The following is a 23,718-nucleotide window of genomic DNA, read 5'->3' on the forward strand; positions in this document are numbered from 1 at the left end:
ACAGAATAGAAGCTACACGGTGAAGCGCTCCCTTATGGAGACTATGCCTATGTGATCTACTTCTGCATAAGACACGCTCCAACCCGGGCTGCCTCCAGTGTAACTGGTTGGGTTAGCGATAGTTGTTTAACCGGCTCACAGACGGTGATAGTAACTTTTGTCTTAGTACTGACACTTCGACAAACTACTTCCAGCTGGCTGTTGGTGGGCACACAGTCACTGGGTCGAAATCAGTCGACGGTCTTTAAATGCTGGACACTCTCCACCTGTTATTTGCTACGTTACGGGGCTACGTTAGCTGAATTGATTGCTAGCTCACCTTAGCAATTTGTTAAAGTTTCTGTCCCTTCTGCGTAGCATATCAAGGTAAGTTGATTTTCTTATCAGTAAACTTATACCAGCAGTTCGCAGAAATAAAAAATAAAAATATTACTTTGTCGTTTACAGTATCGAAAGCCCATCGTAAGCTCCTGTCAAACAATAAAAGGGTAAACATGCAGTTACTATTAGCGTCAGGCTAACTAGCCTCAGCTGTATTGAGAGCTGGTTGTTTACACAGTTCATGGAAGTTATGAAACAAAAATTAACCTCGTTGATAGTTATTATTTTGTTAAAAAATGTGCTTTAAGGTTGGTTTTATTTCAGTTGCCCTTCTCGCACTACACGCCCAAGACCAAGCCAGTTTCTTAATGATCTTTTTTTCTTTTTTTCCACGATCTGGTGGATCAATGGAGACATGCCAGAGTGTTCGTCATAAAAGCTTTTAAGAATATTTGGAGTTCCTTATAATTTCATGGCTACGCAGAGACTGCTTGTGCTTGGAGGCGTTGGACAATGAAGCTTTAATTTGCAGTCGTGACATTAAGCTGCGTGTTCAAAGGCAGTAGTTTGACAAGGGTTTAGCTAATCAATAGAAGATCAATAATTCCGAACATTACTCGGATGTCCATCAAGGTGGTTTTAATCGCTTTGTCTTGGGATTTGCATCATAGTAAAAAGCTAAAATCTACTGGCTCTTCTGACTTTGGCTTCTTCACGAACTGATGGCTGGTGGTAGCTTGGATATAAAACTAAATGCTATACTTGTGCGTAGCCTATACAGGGAAAGCACAGGCTGCTACCAGGCGTATTGTTTGCTCATAATGTGGTGCAATAGCATGAATAAGCATAAATGGGGAAAACCTTTGAAAAAGTATACCTCTGACATGTTGCCACTGATACCGTTTTCATATAAGCTGCAAAACAAAGGGCCCTTCCATTTTTCTTCTCCTTCTTAAATGCCTTATTTTAACTGCTTTGTGAAATACAAGCCTTTCTTTGGCCAGGCCTTGCTTCCATAAATATGAAAAATATACGTAAAAGCACCTTTCAGTCTGAATGCAAATGGATGCCTTAAATTCCATCCAGCTGCCCAGTCTTGAATTAATAATGACACTGAAATGGATAACCTTCCCTTTGCATTAAACCTCATTACAACCACTACAACTTTAAAAACAGATTTTCTGTCCTATCAGTGAATTCAGTAGATTGGAACATGTGCCTCCTTTCATTTTTATTTAAATTGGAATTAAATTACAGTAGCTGGATTACTTTTACAGGCATAATGCATTTCATTGGATTTATGTAACTCTTAAGGCTCGGTTGTACTGTGTAGTAGTCTTCTATAATATAGCATCAGCTGCAATTTGTTGTCTAGTTTTATTAGGATAGCAAATTATCTTTGTTGTTGAATTTATGCATTTTCACTGTAACTTAATGCTTGAAGACATTATGAAATCAGCCTGACATTGTCAAAATCTGTGATAATCAAAGCTGAGCCTTTGTGTGTTTGTCAATGATTTACTGGCTAACAATTCAAATAGATGCAATTCTGCATTATCAGCCATCAACGTTATTGGAAAGCTCTTGTGAAGTCTGATAATTGTCTTAATGCAGAGCACAAATTCATTAAAATGTAAAGGAGGTTTTTTGATCACAAAGAGGAAAAAGTATCAGTGGATTCAAAAGTAGAGTTTGAATAAATGAGCAGTTGTGGAAATGCTGTCTCTGCCAGGTTCCCTTGGCAGTTTTCTTACAGGGTGTGCACGGATTCTTTGTTTTTCCAGTTTCACATTGCTGATAAGTTTATCACGCAGTGTTTGAAAGCTGATGGCAGAAAGTCAGTTGGAATGACATGCATAAGAAGTACTTGTTCACTGGTTGTATACATTGAGTGCTGCTGTTATGAGCGCCAGGAAATAATTTACAAGGTGACTGCTTTGAACCAACACTCGTAAAAAAATACAAATGAAATAACAGTTTTTGTTTTTTCAAGTCACATGTCATAGCAACTTATTGTGAGTTGACCAAAACCAGTTCAGCTTCCTGCAAGCGCCTCATGTGTGTCCACCATGTGTTATATTTCACTATATTTAGCTGGCAAAGTAAGCCAGTGTTACTTGACAGCTGCAAATCTGCGACCTAACCCAGTGTTTTAAAGCACAGGTAGGGAAAAAAAAGCCTGTTCAAATATTTGACTTAGGATGGTTAAAGAAGAAATGACTTGCATGCGGTAATGGCATAAATATGTGTGCTGTTGCTAATTATACATGTAAAATATGAGAGTTTTGCAACATTGTGCATTAAGATGAATGTGGCCTTTAAAAAAAAAAAAAGGGTGTGCGTATGTGTCTGTATTAAGGCATCAAATTGAATTAGGAAGTCTGTTTGTCTGTTTTCATTTCATTTGTTGCAGTAGAGATTTTCCTGTGATTATTGCTGACTAATTAAATGGCTATAGTATCTGAGAAATTGAAACAAAGAATTTTTTTCTTTCTTTTAAGCTGCGACAAATGGTCTAGAGTGAATTTTCATCGAGCTTCAGATGGAAAAGCTTTGACTATCCTCCCATTACATTCACCCTCCTCATATTTGTAGTTGGAGGAAGCAAGCCAGACTGATGGTACCATGACAACTAGCGTCAGGTGGAAAGGTTGTACAATATTTATGCAACGCTGAGTCATGCTATGATCACACAGTGATGGCGCTGTTCAAATTTTAAGTAATTCAAATGCTCTTTGGATTTGATGTTAGTTGCAATCCAAAAGCAAGAAAAATCAGCCCTTGATGAAAATTTCATTGGTTTATTGGTTAAGGAAATATTGCAAATTAAAGTTCCTTATTGTGTATTCCAAGTATAATTCGTTTTTAGTTTTTTTTTACTAACAAAAATTAAACAAACCTCCAGGTTTTGGATTAAGTTTGAGGTTGTATATCATCTTCATTATAGTTTATTTATCTGTCATTCTTTCAGTCAATGTCTTCTGCTTAAATTATATCAATGTTAAATGTTTGGCTTGGAAGGACCATGTAGTGGTGACACATTGTTTGCTTATTTGACTGAAATCTATACATTATATTAATAAAACTGGTTAAAACATTATTACAATGGAGCTGATTTGCTTTGGGTCTAACAAATTGTGGCAAAAATGACTCCATGCAGGAAAAACGGAACTCTTATTATTGATTGGTGTTGCAAGTTTTGGTCTAAAAAGGCAATTTTAGGCTTCTGTTTTCTTTGAATCATTCATATGAGTAACAAATTTGAAGGAAATGTCTGCAGTAGAGCTGTCAAACAAAATATCCCTGTGAGGCAGAGCAAAAAAACCGCATATGTCTGTAAACAACACAGGATGGTCTGGAAAGAGTGCTCTATACAGATAAGTTAAAATGCTGCCCTTTGGCCACAGTTGCCAAAGGTATATTTAGAGAGAATAGGAAGCAGTACTGTACTTGTTAATCATAGGGATGGAAATTTTCTGTTTTTGCAGATGAAAATACTGTGTCATTAGGGAAGATACTGACATTAAAAGGAAGGCTGCACTCTAAAATGTATTAGTAGTTCACCCATGAACCATCAAACATAAACTGGGCCCTCACAGTGCCCAATATTTGAACTTCACTTCATGGGATATCTGAGCATAGATCCTAAACAGAATAGATGGGCTAGGTTATGACTTGAAGTGATTTGCAAGGATGAGTAAGTGCACATTCCTAATGCAGATTGTAAAATGGCTTGGGTTACTAAGTAACATGTTGGGTTTGAAACAATTGCGCCAGTTATAGTTTTGTTTTTGTTTGGGTTTTTTTGGATTTCATGAAATAAAAAGTAACCTTGCATTATCATTGTAAGAAATGTCCACACTGTATGTTCTCTACAGAACACAAGCACTTTATTACTGATGCTACTGATCCTTTGAACTTTCAACCACAAGTTTCACTGTGCTAATGTGAAGAAGCTGCTGGTCGATGTACACAGACTCTATTCCTAAGCTGGTGTTAGCTAATGTTACACACTGTTTACAGTAAAGGGAAGGTGGAAAATAAAGATTAAGACGATGACCTCATGGAATACATGTGAGCGCCACATCCTTTCTCCATATCAATCACAACTGTTATAGCCAAAAATCTGTTACAATGCGTTCAGACATTAAAATCCATTTAAAAGCAATTAATACACATAAAATGCTTGATGTTTGATGATCATTTGTCGATAAGTTAATATTTCTTTTTACTTTTGACGTCTCTAGAGGCAATGTAGAAATGCACTTCAAATATGTATATCGGCGTAATCATCAGTCTTTTTTTGCTTGATAAGAAACGTAATGCAATGAAATTCCAGTGTGTAGTCAATGCATTTTTAACAAGAAATACTAAATGGAAGGGAAGTTATGTTTACAGACACCTCAGTGTGATGTGAATGCAGATAATTGGGTAAGAAAGCAGGTTTAAGGAGACAAGATGACGGTAGCGACCAAAATATTGTGTGTGTGTGGGGGGGGGGGCAGGCAGGCGTGAACCCCTAGTAACACCATTAAAACATTTTTTTTTTTAACCCCAAAATACCTTTTTAGTATAGTATAATCAAAAATAAGCATAAAAAGAAAATTCTTTATTGCAGTTTTACTGTATTGTTAAAAAACAACAACTTTCTACTTCAAAGCTTTTTTTTAAAAACTGTCAACTTTTTGCATTTTCCAACAATATTTGATTCAACCCACAACTGGATGAGTTCAGATTATTTTAAACTACATTACATAACAAAATACATTCGGTACTTGGTTAAACTGTCAGATGTGTAAATCTATACAGTTGTGGGATTTGTATATTATGGTGGATGACATCACTCTAGAATCCAATTAATGCTTGATTTGTTAGGCTTACTATCACAAATAATATATAATATAATGTGTGTATCAGGTCTTACAGTATGTTCTTCTTGATATACTTAAGTTGCTGGTGTCTGCTTTTGCAGTGGTTCAGTGTTGCTGAATGTACCGTGGGCATGTGCGTTGTGTCCTCATTGGGTTGAGACCGGTCCAGTTGAACTCTGTGGTCTCTATCGGCGTATTGTTCAGCTCCGGCTACGTCCCTCTTGAGTGAAGTCACAGCATTCCAGGGAGCGGATAAATGACTTAGTGTTATGGCAGATGAGCAGCATTGTGGTTGCTGCTGATAATAGTGGGTAGAAGGGCACAAGTATAGCAGTCCAACTATGAAAATGCCCTCTCCAGCTCTTCTCAGAACAGCTTTTTGGTTAGTATGTGTGAAATAACCAGTCTTCTAAATGTGTTGCCCTGTTTAATTAGGTTTAAAAATGATGTTTTGTGTCCTCCCTGCCAGCCAGAATGCTGTAATACTTTTACATTTATATGACGACTCTGTAGCATGGTGGGTCCAGAGCTTCTATATGTTAAAGTCTCAGAGGGTAAAAGCACTGAATGGATGGCTAGTGTTTTATTAGGATGGCCCTAATATTTGATACAGTAGTAGTAATTTACTTTTATTTCCAGACAAATGTTATCCTTTTTCTGGGTCAGCAAATATTTACCTTAAGTAGTCTGAAGTAATCCATCATTTTTCTGTGTGCTAGAGAGGAAAATTAAGCTAAACTTAAACTCACTTTGAAATGTTTGTAGTAAAATCCTTTTTGGGATTTGAAATACTTCTCCCATAATTCATTATAACGCTCAGACTTTTAAACATGTCAGTATCTTTTCATCATTATCCTTTAAGTAGATTTTTAAGTCAGCTGTTTGTTTCCTTCTGAAATGGATTAGAGAAATTTTGCTACTGGTAGGCTTATCCCAGTAGGCCAGATCTTTTAAGCCTGACTGGACTCATGTTAATGACGTAAACGCTGACTTTGATGTTGTCTAGAAACAATTCTCTCGTGCGATTACAGTGTTGGTCTCTTTACTGTTGCTGGAATGAAAAGGAAATGTCTGCTAGCTGACTGCCAAGATGCGCAGAGTATAATTTGTGCTTACCACAGTTGTTTCCCATGAATTCAGTACAAAGTTAAATATGTGTCATTAACACCAAAAGTGTCTGTAAAGAGGGAACAGAAAGTGTACTATGTTTTAAAAGCAGGATTTCAGTTGTTGTGCGGTCAGAAGTTGCCTCTCCAACATGTGATTATTGACATGACGGAAACACCAGCTGGTCATTAAAATGGGAAATAAAATGACATTATCTTGTGTGACAGGGCCTTTCTGGTTGTCCCCCTTCCATTTCTGATCATTTACTGGGTATGCAGACACTGATGTCGTCTTCTGAAAGTAGCTGACATAGACGGACGGCGTGACCGATGATTTCAGTGTATGTAGTTGTGTAAAAAATAAATAAATTAAAATTAATCTTTCTTTTTACAGGTTCTTGTCATGCTGCAGTGATGTACAAGGTACTGATTTTAATACTAACCTTCTGGGGGGTGACAGTGAACTGCATTGGAACATCGCCGGCACCATCCCGCAATAAATCTACGGAAATGTGTTACTCTGCTCGAATTAGGAGTACTGTACTCCAGGGTTTGCCCTTTGGTGGGGTGCCTACTGTCCTTGCCCTTGACTTTATGTGCTTCTTGGTGAGTACTTCTGTCACTCATATGGACCATAACATTACTATTTATGAGCACCTTTTTACGTAAGGCATAATGCTATCCTCATCATCACATGTGGGCTCTTTAATATTGTGTATTGTGTTGTCATTACAATTCTAAGAACTGAAATAAAAATAGTTCCAGGAAAGTGTTTTTAAACTATAAATAGCCCGAAGCACTTATGCAACTTTAGTTCAGTAGGTCCCTGTAATGTAAATAAAGGTACTGAAGGTGTTGACCTGCTCTTTCTCTTGTGCTTTTAGGGTCTGCTGTTTGTGTTCTCTATCTTGAGAAAAGTGGCATGGGACTATGGGCGCCTCGCTCTAGTGACTGATGCCGAAAGGTAATAAGAACACACTGGTCTGCTAGACTGGACCAGTCTAGCAACAAAGCTGTTAACCTCATTTTATCGTACATTTAATGGATTAACATGATTGGTAATGGTTATTCATATCTCTGGATGACGTAACCAGGTATTACGATGGTCTTCTAAAAATATGTATTTAATAGGGGTGCAACGATATTCGTATTGATATTGAACCGTTCGATACAGTGCTTTCGGTTCGGTACGCATATGTATCGAACAATACAACATTTGTAATTTATTTTATCAATTTTCCTTCTGACGATGCTGTCTGTGTGGAGCGCTCAGTGAATCTGTGTTCGACTACTCCGCCTAGGCTGCACTGTCCAGCGCAGATCCACTGAGCGCTCAACACAGACAGCATAGTCAGAAGGAAGAGCGCAGGGCAAGCTAGCGAGACAGAAGTTAAGCTCTCCTTGTAACAGGCAAATTGAACCTCATTCAGATCTGGCGTTTGGAATTATTTTGGTTTTCATGTGAGTATGACCCTGAAGGTAAGCGAGTCATGGACTAAAGTAAAACAGTATGTTGGATGTGCCATGCAATGCTCAATTACATGGGTGGGAACTAGTGTGTTAGCACAGTTAGCTCGTGAACGTGTTGGCCGTCTAGCCCCATGCACGGAGCGATCGGCGGTAGCTCGTTAACGGAGATTTGCCGTGTTGTGGCGTTAAGGTCATTTCAACGAGATTAACCTGAAAGCACTAGTGGGAACACAACGAATATGACTGCACATTTACGCCGACATCATCCTAGTGCAAAGACAAAAACAACAAGCATGCTACTAACTTTAGCCGAGTCATTTAGACAGCATGATTCTCCTTATGCTGCTGAGAATATAGCCCAGAAGAAGCGGATAGTATAGCTTTTATTTTGGAAAGAGACATTTCTCTGTAATAAACTCTCTTTTCCAAAGATGAGTGATTCCTCAATCAGATACAGGGCTCGCAATATCGCTAGCCCGACGTCCCGGAGCTAGCGATTTTTTTCAGTCGGGCTACCAAAATCTATCTCTTCCCTGCCCGTCGGGCTATTGTAGGAAAAATATATGTCAATGCTTTTGCATTCTTTCAGAAATGTAGCTGGGTAATTATGTCATTGGCATCGGTGAGCCACTGTCAATATGTGACATATTGAAGTCGCGTTTGAATTTGCGCTTGTTTTTTTGCTTTCACTTTGCAAGCGTGCGAACTGTGTATAGAGAGCCACAGCACTGATCTGTGAGTGATGATAATTTGCGCACCAATTCCTCTGACATCGTCTTATTAATCGTTAGCTTACTATGCAAACATGACAAGTGAAATCTCCCACAGCAAGCTTAAACATGTGAGAGGTTGATCGCGCAGAGAATCGCTGAGCTTATGTGAGTGCATGTGTAAAAGCATTTCAGTTCTGCTGAGCCAAATAAGACAAGTCAGGGCGAAGAAGTGACAGCCAAAGAAAAGCTTACCACAAAACAGAGAAGTTATGACAAATCAGACTATAAGGCAAAAAGAAAGTGCAGCTTTATGGTTTCATGGACAAAAGAATTTCTGTGGCTGCAATATGATGAGCTAAATAACCAGGGCTGCACATAAGTGGTCCGCAGGTACGCATTCGCTGTCAAAATAAAAAACACGCACAAGGGTTAGGGTTAAATTTAAAAACTGTACTTTTGAGTTAAAATATATATTTATAATTTTAATAAATGACAAATTAAAAATGCATGAACATTTTTTTTGTATCGAAAAAATATCGAACCATGACACCAAAGTATCGAACCGAACCGTGAATTTTGTGTATCGTTGCACCCCTAGTATTTAATGTAGTTGATAATGGAAAACATTCATGTATTCACATTCATGTTTTTCAGAGCTGAAAAACATATTCATTACCTTTTGGTGGATAAAACAGACTGAAAACATTGTTCACAGGGTTGAACTTTGAGTTGTTACCACGTTCTCTAAACTACAGATTTTTAAATTATTAACCTACTCATTGTGTTACACTTATTTAACTACAAAATTATTTATACTGGTATGGTTATGCTATATTTTATGCACCAAATATTTATACTAAATTAGGTGTAACTTTACAAATGGCAAACAGCAAGCCTGATTTTTCTGCTGGGGTTTGGACCAAAGTTTCATGCAAGGCTTGTTTGTTAGCGTAGGTGTGAGCAGCTTAGGACTTTGCCAGACTTTGGTTATCCGTGTACACAGTTGGATTGTAATGTTGCCTTTTTTTAAATGGTGAAATCATGACGATGTGTGTTTGTGGGCACGGATTAACTGGATAATTTGCAAGAGATTTGACTCTGCTGTGTATCCAGCTTTCTTTATCTGCGGTTTATTTACCTTTAGACATTTGGCCCAGCTCCGAGTGTAATACTGTGTCTGGCTCACTCTATCAGTGTAAAGATATTTAACTACACATTCAATTCATGAAATGTGGTTCTATAAGGAAAAAATAGTAAAATTTCAACAGCATGTCTGTTTAAAAAAGATTTATATAGACAGAAACTTTATTGTCACATAATTGTGTATCTTAATCCCTTTGGTTTATCGTGAATAAAGGGAGGTCTCTATCAATAGGAAAAGCTGCAAAACCTTTGAAAATGGAGATAAAAGTCCAAAACCTTTTGCCATCTTTCACATTTCCAGCCTTCCATTGGGCCGTGTCAATTCTAGCACCTGGATCTTATGTTTGACACACCTGCTCCGCAGGATTGCTGATTTGATTTTTACATTTTACAACTTTTCAAACTAGTTTTCAAGCTTTTTTTTTTTTTAAACTAATTTTAATCATAATAAAATAACCTAATAGATTAGGCCTGAAAACAGAGAATTGATTTGTTTGTAAAAATATTAATTATATCATTTAGCCCTACAAGGGTCGTAATTTAAGTCCTGCCATCGTTTCCTTTTGGATGTTTTTTGACCCCGAAGAGGAGGCTAATTCCTCTGACAGAAGCAGACATCATGAAGATTTTAGCCTAGACAGGAAGTCAGTTTCAGCACTTTTTCCTTGAAAAGCACCCTTTCAGTCTGCCATGTGATGGTTTGTACTTCAATACATAGTTTATCCACTTTGACATTATAAGGAAAAAGCCTGAAATTGACAAAGAAGCAAAAAATAATTAAACTATTGGTACTTTATGTACCCCTAGTTCATCAACATTAATGTCCACATCTAAGCCCGGAAGACTGTAGTTCATGCTATTGTATGATGATGTATTATTGCCAGATAAATTAGGATGCTTAACTAGAAAAGTTTTGGAAGCAGCCAAATAGATGCCTATTAACAAAGAATGATTTTAGGGCTACACCATAAAATTAAATGGATCGGATTAAGAGACTGAATTCAGACCTCTTTGACTGTGAACTCTGGGAACTACATGACACAGTGCTCCATTACCCATGTCCCCCCTGCTGTGTTTGTGTGATGTTGCAGCTAGACTATTTTTGCAGCTGCATGTGAGCAGAGGATGAGGTTGCAGCATGGTGGGAGGATGGGAGGGGGGTGGCAGCATGGAACACTTTTGTAACAGACAGGAAATGTAGTTTGTTGTCCCACGACACTGTGCTGACTTCAGATCATTGTCTTTTTTTCATGTTTTGAAAAGAGGCTGTTACCTCTCCAGGAAAGTTGGACAATCAAAAACGGGGATTACATATGATGAATGTTTTGTTACAGCTGCAAAAACAAAGTGGTTACTACATCCCAGGGCCCTATTTCAGGAAGCCGGTTTAGTGCAAACTCTGAGTAAGTATACCCTGAGTTAACGAAAACTCTGGGTTTTCGGTTTCACAAAGCGAGTTTAGATTAATTCTGAGTGAGTTACTATGACGACACTCCGTGAAGCTAACCTGCCCCCTAGCAGGTTTACTTCAACTAACCCTGACTTTCTCCGCCTCTTTGTCAGAAACCTGACTGTAGGAAGTGTCAGACATGGCATGCCCCTTCCTTGAAGAGCCAGTAGATGTTGAAGCCCAAATTCTCCGCAGAGCTCTCCGGAGAGTGATTAGAGCGCGTTTGGACATTTTATCGTTTCCTGATGATTTTCTGTGTGAACGTTACCGTTTTTCAGCACAATCTATAATTTATTTGAATAACATCTTCAGGCCTAATATTGCTCATGTGACACATCGCGGACATTCTCTCAGTTCTGTACATATTATTTGTATTGCACTTCGGTTTTTTGCAAACGGGAGCTTTCTGTATAATATTGGTGACGCTGAGCACGTTTCCAAGGCTACCGTCTGTCGGGCAGTCAGGAATGTTACAGTTGCACTGAAACGTCTCCTGTACTCGTTTGTGGTGTTCCCCGGTCATAGACCCACAAGATTTATCAAAGAGGGATTCCACAAAATTGCAGGTATCAGGATGAACGAAACTTAATTCATGATGTGGTGATACTTGGACTACTACTTAAATTTTACATTTATTTTCACGGTTCCCAGGCGTGATTGGCTGTATAGATGGCACTCACATTCCAATCATTGCTCCTTCAGTAAATGAAGGAGACTATGTGAACAGGAAGTCTTTCCACAGCATTAATGTACAGGTACATAGTTCCCTGTAGCATTTCAAACTAACAAATTATTTCATTATAGTAATGGATGCTAATTTGTGTTCTCTGCACTGTGAAGATCATATGTGATGCTGCCTACATTATCACAAATGTGGAAGCCAACTGCTCAGCCTCTGTGAGTGGTGGTGGTGGAGGACCTCCACCTGTTTTTCAGGCCTCCGCTTTTTTTTTCTGTTGGCTATAACGGGTCACATTTGAGCATACAGAGTAAGCAAATATGTACTTGTAATGTGCTCAGATAATTTCAATAAGTGCTTACAGAAAGAAAATTAATGTAGCCTCTAACTGCAATCGATTTACATCGGACAAACAGACCAAGCACTATGGCTCATAATACAATTACACCTTACCTGTTTGGACTATATTTTTATATTTCATTTTTACTTGCTGCCAGGAACGTTTGGGGCCTGTTGGGTTGCACCTGCGCTCACATCACATCACAAAATAAAATGTATGAAATAAAAAATAAAATAAAAAATAATAAAATAACGTGTTAAATGGGTGGAAATCCCTAGATCAATGTTTAAATTAACACTCACGCATTGACTCTGTTGGCTATGTTTTGCCATGCATGCTCCCTTTCTTTTGCAGCTGAGGCTGTGTTACTTTTTTTCCGCAAAATTTGCATGTTATCGGCATATGCTGCCATCAGAATTTCGGCCTCAAGCGCTGTAAGATACATTGACCGCGCCTTCTTTCCCTCCGTCTCCATGGTGACTCGCTTAATCTGTGCTCCACTAATCAGGGCTTTATGTATCCTCGTGCGCGCGTTTAACTTGGGGTTAAAGCAACTCCGCGTTGATCTAAACCGGCTTCCTGAAATAGGGCCCAGGTCCTGAACACGTGTGTATGGCTGGATAATGTATCCTAGTGTGAACAGAAACCTTCATTGGTATGTTTGTGGTGTAATATGCCTACCCAGATTTTCTCTAAACCAGTTCCCTTGTTTTTTTCCCCAACAGAGTGATTTCCTCTTAACTAAACTGAATGGCTTTGATTTACTTTTTTTTTTCTTTTTTATTATAGAAGAAAAAGGGATACATTTTACAGTCGTCTGGAAGAACAGGAATTGTATGTTATCTCTCATTATCATTGAGTTTTTCTTCTTTCCTTTTGACATTCTGTAGACCGTCTTACTCATAATTACTCTCTGCTCAGGGTACACTGGTTTCTTCGTGTTTTTCCTCTTTTTTTTTTTTTTTAAAAACTCTTGATGGTTTGGCATTTTCCTTCTTCAGGCATTTCCTAGCACCAGGCTCCGACTCATTCTCCTCTCTTTGTCGCTCTCATGCTTTTGCCGTTGGGTGTCCCTGTCCTCTCTCACTGTCCTAATCGGATCTTTGTCTGCTAATCTGTGTATTGACCTCTTTATGAAGCACGGGCTTCTTCTGTGTGAGCACACCGCATGAGCAAGACACACAGGATGCTTGCGGGGAAAGGTAATACTTCCCTGATCTGTGGTTATTCATAGACAGGCCCTAACATGGAGCACCTACAGTGTAACCTGTGTACTAGACCTGGCATGTGCAAGAGGACTGATTTTTCCAGCGTCAGGCTCCTTACTCATTCCATCAGATTTCTTAGAATCCCGGGTGACGTCATCTTTTACAGTAGTATTGAACTCTAAGTAAAATAATAATTCCAGCAGAGTCTGAGTTCTCTTCATAATGATATATGTAAAATCAATTGCCATTTCCTCTCAGGGGCATGCATTAAATTCGTATAAAGTAAATAGATTTAGCAAGGACAACCTATGGCTCTGCTGGAAGAACTCCCCAAGTCTGTCTCTGGATTGTTGCTTTGTTTCTGTTTCTTCCTCTGTGAATGGTTTCTGCCGTGTCATTTTTATTGCACCATTTATTCTGACAGCAACGGTGCAAATAACCTGTAGCGCTTAGCTCCTAACACTGCATGAGATGTGGCTGCAGAGATTGTTTCTGAGGTTTACTGGTTTACCACCTTAAATCTGCTGTGAACCACACACAGCATTACCTTGGGTCAATCTCTTCAGATCATTTCACAGCGTGTTTGCTTTGTGTCATTACCTTTGCCATACTGAAGGTTTATCCTTTGTCCTGAAAGCTAGAGCTAATATCCTTGTATGGTATATGGTGATGTTGGGTAGTTGTGTAATGTCATGCAAATGCTGTCCGTTGTGTCTTTTTCATATAGCATGGTTTCTCCTACTACATCTGACATGCATGAACGCTATGAGCGCCTCACATCAGTCTCTAGCTCGGTGGATTTTGATCATAGAGACACAGTAAGTGTGCTATTGCTGCTGCATAATCTTGATGATAATAATAGTAACAATAATAAAACAGGAAAACTGGTACAACATTGTGAAATATGTGCTGTTCTTCTTTAGGGGTTCTGCGATTGGTTAACTTCTATATTCCGGATCAAGTGAGTCAGCCTGTTTTAAAGTCTATTTTATATAAAAGGTTGCAATTTTCTTTGTTCTGAATAATGATCAAGGTGTCCCCTGTTTTCTTTCTAAAGGGAAGACGAGATAAGGGAAAAGTGCGGTGACGATGCAGTGTATTACTTGTCCTTTCAGCGCCACATCATTGGCTTGTTAGTAGTGGTGGGCGTGCTCTCTGTTGGCATCATCTTGCCAGTGAACTTTTCTGGAAATCTGCTAGGTGAATAAGAGTAACATTTAAGAGGCTACATTTTATTTTAAATATTTACGATAGTTTTTCTCTAAATGTTTGACCAGTTTGCTGCTTTTGTTTATTTTATTTCTTTTCCTTTGGTTTTTGGTATTTTATCTTTATTCTGATTTGGGGTTCTTGTTGGGGTTTTTTTTTTTTTGTTGGGGGGCGGGGTTGACCTTTTGACAACCTTCTCTGCTGCATAGATCTGCGCAGTTCTGTGACTGTTTTAGAAAACCTATAATGCACAGAACCAATGCAGTTGTTGGTGTTATATGTTACTGCAGACCAATGTTGTGTGTTACCAGTTATGTTCTTTCACTTGTGCGAGGATAGTCATTTGCTAAACTAACAGGTAATTGGTTACTAGGGTATAAGCACTTTTTAGATTTTTGGAAGGTCAGTAGTCAAACGATTCTTTTTCCTACAAAAAAAATGATCCTTTTACTTTTCTCCCAATTAAAACCACTTTCCACATTTCCTTGCTGTGTTCTGTGCAGAGGTTGCTTTTCAATCAAGTGATTCTCTTGCTTCGCTTTTTCTTTCCACAGAAAACAATGCCTATAGTTTTGGGCGAACCACTATAGGAAATCTCGGAGCAGAGTGAGTAACGGAGCGTCCCTTTTATACAGCATAAAATGCTATTAAAGAAGTTAATTGGGTCTTCCCTTTGTGCCACTAATCAAATCCTTTTTACATTCTGTTTTTCAAGTAACGCACTACTGTGGCTGCACACCATCTTTGCATTTCTTTACTTGTTACTCACGGTGTACAGCATGAGACGGCACACATCCAAAATGCAATACAAGGAGGATGACCTGGTGGGTGGCACGGTTTCAGAAAACCATGTTTGGATACACGTCAGTCTGTGTGGTGTTAGTGATTGTCGCTTTTTTTTTTCATCTCCATGTAGGTTAAACGCACTTTATTCATAAATGGGATCTCCAAATATGCAGAAGAAAAGGAGATAAACCAGCACTTTGAGTAAGGATTTTGCCCCCAGCTCCACGGTTAATTTTAACTATAATGAGACTTTATCTGTGTATATAAATGGTACAGTACTTTGGTGTCATGGCTGCTTTGCAGTAACTCTATTAAGTTAGATGAGAACCATTCCTTTTTCTGTTAAGAGTTGCATCGTCATGGCTTTTAAGGTTAGGATCAGACAATGGCAGGACTGTATGTGTAATTCTCTGTAATAGAAGGCAGATGAGCAGAATTAAGTAAGACACGTGCCACAGTGGTTTAAGATTGAGATTGGGGTGGTTTGGCTCAGATCCTACCTGACCAAACAGTATTAACTGCAATTGTATATGTGTCCCCGGTATTTTGACTTGCAGATGCTATTGTAATATTTGAAAAGTCCCTGTGCTGATATAAGGAATGTGTTATGAATCGTTGTACTTTAAAATGGACTCATTTTGTCTCCTTCTCTGCCCTTGGTTCACAGGAAGGCATATAATTGTCGTGTACTGGAAACTCGTCTCTGTTACGATGTAGCCAATTTGATGTATCTTAGCACTGAAAGGTAACAATGTTTTAACCAAATATGTGTTTGCGTGTTTGAAGATCTTCAGTAATCCTAATTGCTGATGCCTTAATTTCAGGAAAAAGACAGAACGCAGTAAGAAATTCTTTATTGACCTGAAGACACAGGGGAAGATTACCATGGTCAACCCAAAGCCCTGTGGACACCTGTGCTGTTGTATCGTTAAAGGGTGTGAACAGGTGAGTATAACTTTACCTTAAAACAGTGCATTCTAATACTGGTGTAGCTTATGTCGAAACATAATGTATGAAGTGTGGACTCTGTAGTGAGATCAGTTGAATAGGTATGGGTATGAACTGAATCTTTTTGATCAGGTTAAAAATTCATGGTTTTTCCACTGCTCCTTCATGAAGCTATGGGACTGTGTAACCCCTTAACACACTAAATGGCTTTTACTGGTTAAATGCAACAGTTTCACATTGGTAAATGGTAAATGGCCTGTATTTGTATAGCGCTTTTACTAGTCCCTAAGGACCCCAAAGCGCTTGACACATTCAGTCATCCACCCATTCACACAGTAATCCCAGTGTATCCCAGTAAACCATTAAAAAATATCATCACTTTTTTTTTTTTTTGTCTTTCATAGGAAGAGGCAGTGAGCTTCTATACCCGTTTGGAGGCAAGCTTAAAAGAACAATGCAGGAAGGAGAGGGAGAAGATCAACTCGAAACCTTTAGGAATGGCTTTTGTCACCTTCGAGGATGAAGGCACAGCTGCAATGTACGTACGCTTACCCTCATGGGAAAATAAATGTATATGTGTCTGCTGCATTGTTTTTGAACTGACAAGCTCTTTGGCTCATTACCCAACGATCTCTGTTCCCAGAATTTTAAAGGACTTCAATGCCTGCAAGTGTCATGGCTGTCAGTGCCGTCGTGAGCCCAGAAGCTCTATATTCAGCGGCAAACTGCATACACAAAAATGGACCGTCGCCTATGCCCCTGATCCACAAAATGTTTACTGGTAAGAACACATTTAAGTAACAAGTGCTGCTGCTGTTCGTAACTGTTTATTCATAACGCTCTTAACTGATTAATTTGATTCAGTACCATTACTTACCCATATAAGGCGACGGGATATGGGGAAGTAATAATAAGGTTTCTGGGTGAAATAGAAGTCACAAAGACAGGGTGGGTGGAAGGGAACTAAAACTGAGGTTTTATTTTATCAGCCGTTCTACTCTAAGAAAATCAGCCAAGGCACATCTGCTACTAAGCAACTGTGGCTTGCTTAGTGGGGTGAGATCTACACAACACCCCCACACAGCAAAACCACAGTAGGGCTGCTTGGGATGTAATGAGTCCATTTTTCAAAAAAAATACTACCTCATACCAGATGAGCTATTGTTTTTTAAGCTGCAGTATCAGTTTACCAGCCAGCTGTGTCCGTAACTGCAGGTCATCAGACTGTGTCAGTCTAACCGCTGTATAACCTTTATCCCACAGGGATCATCTGTCACTGGGAGGATTGAAGTGGTGGCTCCGCTGCTTGTTAATCAACAGTATCCTCTTCATCCTCCTCTTCTTTCTCACCACTCCTGCCATTATCATCTCCACCATGGACAAGTTCAATGTTACCAAACCAGTGGAGTACTTAAATGTGAGCGTCCCAAAATTTGAATGCTTGATTAAATTTTAAGTTATAAGCATATTCATGTTTTTCTCTTAGCATTTGAGTTCAAGGCATAACAAGTCTGCATCCTAATACAGAAGCACATGAATTCACCTGTTTAGTTACATAAACATATCCTCGTCTGTCTGATCTGTTCCTCAGAATCCAATCATCACCCAGTTCTTCCCCACCCTCCTCCTGTGGTCTTTCTCTGCCTTACTTCCTACTGTCGTCTACTACTCTGCCTTCTTCGAAAGGCACTGGACCCGGTACGGTTTAAATTCTCTGCGGTCAACAGTATTTGAGTTATGTAGTCTTTATTTTAAGTTTAAAGTGATTTGGTGTATTGCATAAATTAATGTGTTCACTTTTTTATTTGGTTGTATAGGTCAGGAGAAAACAGGACTACGATGCATAAATGCTACACTTTCTTGATCTTTATGGTCCTGTTGTTGCCCTCTCTTGGACTCACCAGGTAAAGTATGTTTTTATTTTGCGCTGCCCAGCAGTACAAGCATCTGAAATATTTCAGATAATTAATTTCATTTCCTGTTTCTTTGCAGTTTGGATGTTTTCTTCCGGTGGCTTTTTGACAAAAGTTTCTTGCAGGAAGCTAAAATAAGATTTGAGTGAGTAGTGTACGGCACAGTGCTATGCTATTATATATAGAGCAGTATGTGATTTGAATGTATTTAATATTTATATCAGTCCTTTAGCAATACCAAAAACATCTTGAATTAATCTGTAATGAAACTGAATCCTGCAATAATTTTCAAAGCTCATTTTAGTATTTTTGATGATTGCTTCTTTTTTCTTTGCTTTTTAGGTGTGTTTTCCTTCCTGACAATGGAGCCTTCTTTGTAAACTATGTCATAGCATCTGCATTCATCGGTAATGCCATGGACTTGCTGAGGATTCCTGGTTTACTGATGTACATGATCCGCCTCTGTCTGGCTCGCTCTGCAGCTGACAGAAAGAATGTCAAAAGGGTTAGTGAGACCATATGATGGGAATAAGGGCACAGAAGGGTAGATGCACTATGTGCAGTGCTTTTAATGTGAAAAGATATTTACATAAATGTCTTGGGCTTTTGGAGTATTGCTGACATGAGATACTTGACTAGTTAGAAAAATTTTCTCTGACAATTTTCATATTGGATCAAATGTTTGAGTAATATTTTAAATCGCCTGGTGTGATTGCGGTTGTTTCACTGCCACTTTTATGTTTGTACTGTGTGCTGAAATACAATGGTGAAAACTATGTAATCCAACCTTTTTATAACAACTGTCGATTATTACTCAAAGAAAAAAAAAAAAAAAAGCCACATTTGGTAGTTAAAATGTTTGTTTTAAGTTGGCTTGTTGTCTCTTTATAGCACCAGGCTTATGAGTTCCAGTTTGGGGCAGCTTATGCCTGGATGATGTGTGTCTTCACTGTGGTTATGACCTACAGCATAACCTGCCCAATCATAGTCCCTTTCGGTGAGTTCTGCTGTTTAATAGCCCCGCTAGCTTGCTCCTGTTTCACTTTAACATGGTTTGCTGATTAAATTACAGCAGGATAAACATGTAGAGGACAGACAGCATGCAGTGATTCAGTTCTTTATACAGTGGCTTATCGGCAGGCCTAATTGGATTAGCTTTACTGATTGGCTTGCCTCTGTTCCCTGTGCAGGGCTGATGTACATGCTGCTAAAACACCTAGCAGACAGATACAACATGTATTATGCATATCTGCCATCTAAATTGGACAAGAAGATCCATTCTGGAGCTGTAAACCAAGTGGTGGCTGCTCCTATCCTCTGCCTGTTTTGGCTTCTCTTCTTCTCCACTGTTCGCTCGGGTAGGAAAACGACTCCACCTAGAGGCCACTCTGGTCCTTAACACATGCCTGGTGTTATTTATGAAAGACAAATCCCAGTGCAATAAATGTCTCTCCCGGTTCTTTCCTCCAGGGTTTTCAGCCGCAACATCCATGTTTACATTTGTGGTTTTGATCATCACAATCATCATTTGCCTCTGTCACGTCATCTTTGGGTATTTTAAATATTTCAGCGCTCACAACTACAAGGTTGGTAGATGGTCACTTTTTATAGCGTATTGCTGTTTAGAATCATGCTGATTAGCCATTCTAGTGTTTTACTCTAGTCTCATGCTCAACTACTTTCAATGTGTGTTTTCTCTGTCAGATTGAAACAGAGGCTGTGGACGGATCGGAAAATGGAGACTCAGCGTGTCCTTCTGCTGCCAACAAGGCAGCGGTATGTATTCAGTGGTTTATCAATGTCAACATGAACCTCAGAGCATCCTGTTAAAAAGCAGGATGCTCTGCCAAAGCCTTTAGTAGCTGAAGTCAAAAACAAAGGACAAAGATGGGTAACATATAGTTTTAATGCACAATTGTGCTTTTTCAGTGCATGTGGAGCAATGTTAGTTTACAGATGAATTATGGATGGGGTGAGATTGTGAAGAACTTCACTACAGCAGGCTGTACAACCAAAATTATCTAACTTGCTTGATTTTGAAATTGATACTGTAGCTATATCTGTTAGGAGGCTGAAGGGTGGCAGTGGCAGGTGCTAGTATTTTTAATGATGGCAAAACACATCCATATATGAAGACAAGATGCATGCATCAAACAGAATCTGTTAAGAAACCTATCTATCCAAGACCACGATTGCCAAAGAGATATACTCCCGTTGTCCCCTGCATGTCCAAAGACATGCAGTTAGTGGGGTACAGTTAATCAGTAGGCCAGCGTGTTAGCATGGTGGTTAGCACTGTTGCCTCACAGCAAGAAGGCCCTGAGTTCAATTCCACCATCAGGCAAGGGTCTTTTTTTGTTTGCGTGGGTTCTCTCTGGGTACTCTGGCTTCTTCCCACAGTCCAAAGACATGCAGTTAGTGGAGATGGGTTCATTGGAAACACTAAATTGCCAATAGTTGTCTGTGTTAGCCCTGCGACAGACTGACATCCTGTCCAGGGTGTACCCTGCCTCTCACCCTATAGTAGCTGGGATGGGCTCCAGCCCCGCCCACAACCCTGACAAGGTTAAACGGAAGAGACAAAGGGAGTATAATCAGCATGCTTCTTGTTTAACAATACATTTCAGTTAAGGATAAATTAGGAAAAACACACACATATGGTAGAACCTGTAGAACCAAGCCTTAAAAAAACAAAAAACCTTGTAGAGAAACATAAAGATGAGTACCAAACTGTAATACTCTTTTATTTCTGACTGTCCCCTACAGCAAATGTACATTGCTGAGGTACTACAAGAGCCAAATTCAGATGAGACTGGTTCTGGCAGCGGTGAGGACGACGGCCAGGGGTCCTCACAAGACGAGGAAATAATCAGTGTTGACAATGGCTTAAATGAAGCCTTTCAGTCTGGTGAGGACAGCCTAATTGATAATGAAGTGCGGCAATGATTGCACCTGGGAATAGAAAGCCAAGTCACTTTAGGAGCCCACTGAATGAGTGAATTAAATGAGGAACTGAACCAACGGTTCTCCGAAACATCTCATCCTCCTTGGGGGACCTTCCACTAACATAAGCACCCTGCCCTGTCTACTAAGAATTAAACGGACTGTCGCACAAAGACTCTCACATTTCCTTTACTGGGCCTCGCCAGGCCGTATCCTATGTGTACCTACTGGAGAAGGAATCTACTCTGGCATCGAAAGGGTAGCAACATCTTCGTGCTCCTGACGCAACTGAGGCACACCCCAGTCGCTTTCTCTGGACCAATGGAAAGAAGACATTAATGCATAAGGAAATCATTGCCTTGTCTTGTAAGGGGAGTTACCTTGGTATTGCACCCGAATGACAGGACCAGTACGCTCCACTTTCACTAAGGTACTGCAGTATGGCATGCAGCTTCAAAAACGTGGAGAGATTTCTCCCATAATTGCTAACTGCACTAGATGTTTTCAGAAAATAAGAAGATTAGGAGAGATGAGCGCATGAGATGATGGGAGCAGCCTTTATGCCAGATAGTGCTATCAGTCCAGATGAGATGGTCTCACATGATTCTTCCAGTTCCATAGAAGCCTTGAAAAACTGGGGAAAAAAATGCTACTTAACACTCCAGGAAGCTTTGACACTGTACAGCTATTAAAAAAAAAAATCTCTGGATTTGTAAAATAGCCTTTTTTTCGACATGTATTTATTGGTAGGCATGGAGTTTTTAACGCTGTCATGCTTTACACACCCTTTAAGCTGTGGAAGAAGATAATTCATGTCTCAGCACACTACACTGATAATGATCTTAGTTTCTGGGTCTGAACCTTTTGTTGGGACTGCAGTTGGAATGCTGCTACTAATGCTGCCTCCAAATAAAAAGGGAGGAAACCTTTGCACGGTTGCTGCAGAAGGACCAGAGCTGAGAGCCTGTGGAAGGTCTAGCTATGAGGAAGGAGAGAAAGGCCTTTTTGGTTCCCCCTTCCCCGGGTCAGTTTTAGATGATGCTGACTGTGCTTCTGTACGCGTTGTTCTCGTTTCCTTTTTGTTTACGTTTTCCTGTAAGTTGCTTGAAATTAAGATTTAGTTCAGGTGGCTGCCATTTTTCTTCTTTTGTCCTGTCAGGCCCTCTTTAATGTCAATGTTTATGTAGACACTTTATCATGCCGATAGCTTATTTTAAGTTTCTGTAGTCAATGAGGAGAGATTAGGGGTGTAGACTGTTCTTTTTTTTTTTCTTTTTTTTTTCTTTTCTTCGATAACACTAAATAATGGGCAAGATTTAACTATAACAGTTACAGATTTTTTTTTTTTTTGTGTCGTACTTGTCTTTAATAGGAAAGAGGGGATTGTGAAGGAATCGAGTTTGACCCAGAAGTGTCTGTGAGCATATAGACATGCTCTAAAAGACCACATTTGATCAAGAAACGCAGCAACTCTAATCAGAATACTTTAACAACATTGCAACACTACGAGCTACCCTATGAAATATTTAAAAAATGAAGAACATTTATGATAAAAGGCAAAGCACAACTGCTGTCTGTTGACTTAATGATATGGGATCATATTAAAACACGTTTTGTACCAGCTTTTGGAACCATAGACAAAATAAATGTGCGCTAACTGATCTTCCACTTGTATGACTGATGGAGAAGGGCACATCTTGGTGTATTTGTACCACGTATAGGTTCATCATCATGGTACTAACAAGACAATTGTATGACACCGCTGATTCCTGTGCTCTTTGTATCACGATTAGGTGATTTCGTTTGGTTTTTGTTTGTTTGTTTTTTAAATATACCTCTGAGCTGGCTTGAACTGTCTGAATGTGTCAGCACAGGTAACACATCTTTTCCAGTAACTCTAATCTCAGTTCAACTAACATTTCCATGTCTCCACTAAGCACTGGATGTAGTTAAATATATCGTATTTGGTGAGATAAAGGTAGGATACGAGTGGTTCTGTATTTAAGCAACTTTAATGGGACGGTTCTCTCACTAAGCCAGATGTTTTATACTGTATTCAACCTTACTGCTGTCCAGCCCAGTGCTCTTGTATTTAATTTGCTTATAGATCTACGTTTGTTAGTCTCATGGTTTCAGTGATTTCTGTAATGATGGATTTTTCTTTTGTACTATCTTTGTAAGATCTGTATAAACTTAATGCAAATAATGGGGTTGTAATTTTTTTTTAAACAGCAGGTCTCTAACGGAGGTTGTGGGCTTGTTTGTCTCTGCATCTCAAAAAGTGCACAGTCACAATGTTTTGTTTGTTCTGTTTGTGCTTTGCCTTTTTTAGGTTTAGATCATTCTAGATATTGAGAGTAACAATGGCATATCTCAACATTCGACTTACTCGTTTATCATTCTTTCCATTGGTCTGTCTGTACAGACATATTCTGTACTTCCCCTGAGTTCATTCAACAATAAATGTGTTTAATCAGCTTAGTTGATGATAAGAGTTTCTGTTCAATCGTCCAGTGGTAGAGGAATTTAAAGTAATATCTTTCTGATATTATAATTTTATTTTATTCAGTTGCACATGAAAGCTGAATTTGTGTTCAGTTCTATACAATCAGGGTTTT

The 23,718-nt window shown here is 39.1% G+C and overlaps 1 protein-coding gene across 3 annotated transcripts; it reads left to right on the forward strand.

Moving 5' to 3' along the window:
* Positions 1-52: 52 nt before the first annotated feature.
* Positions 53-23,581, forward strand: LOC113034578 (CSC1-like protein 2). Of its 3 annotated transcripts, none has more exons than XM_026189251.1 (24): positions 53-366; positions 6,693-6,904; positions 7,183-7,262; positions 13,233-13,295; positions 14,029-14,119; positions 14,225-14,262; positions 14,359-14,501; positions 15,065-15,116; positions 15,226-15,334; positions 15,427-15,497; positions 15,964-16,041; positions 16,121-16,241; positions 16,649-16,782; positions 16,888-17,025; positions 17,508-17,661; positions 17,836-17,942; positions 18,062-18,148; positions 18,237-18,302; positions 18,500-18,662; positions 19,049-19,154; positions 19,348-19,515; positions 19,628-19,743; positions 19,862-19,933; positions 20,924-23,581. In XM_026189251.1, the coding sequence occupies exons 2-24, from the start codon at positions 6,713-6,715 to the stop codon at positions 21,101-21,103; spliced, it is 2,529 nt and encodes an 842-aa protein (XP_026045036.1). In that variant the 5' UTR covers positions 53-366; positions 6,693-6,712; the 3' UTR covers positions 21,104-23,581. The 3 variants fall into 3 exon arrangements, with proteins under 3 accessions (XP_026045036.1, XP_026045037.1, XP_026045038.1); XM_026189252.1 differs by lacking the exon at positions 13,233-13,295 and adding an exon at positions 12,883-12,927 and having other exon boundaries at positions 54-366; XM_026189253.1 differs by lacking the exon at positions 13,233-13,295 and having other exon boundaries at positions 55-366.
* Positions 23,582-23,718: the final 137 nt, after the last annotated feature.

This window comes from Astatotilapia calliptera, chromosome 13 (assembly GCF_900246225.1).
Source record: "Astatotilapia calliptera chromosome 13, fAstCal1.2, whole genome shotgun sequence".
Taxonomy (NCBI): Eukaryota; Metazoa; Chordata; class Actinopteri; order Cichliformes; family Cichlidae; genus Astatotilapia; species Astatotilapia calliptera.

Excerpts from the sequence above, each read along its gene's own strand:
- LOC113034578 (XM_026189251.1), top strand. The coding sequence starts at position 6,713 with ATGTACAAGGTACTGATTTTAATACTAACCTTCTGGGGGGTGACAGTG. Across the intron at positions 13,296-14,028 it reads CAGGATGCTTGCGGGGAAAG|CATGGTTTCTCCTACTACAT; the intron begins GTAATACTTCCC and ends TTTTTCATATAG. Across the intron at positions 15,498-15,963 it reads GAGATAAACCAGCACTTTGA|GAAGGCATATAATTGTCGTG; the intron begins GTAAGGATTTTG and ends CTTGGTTCACAG.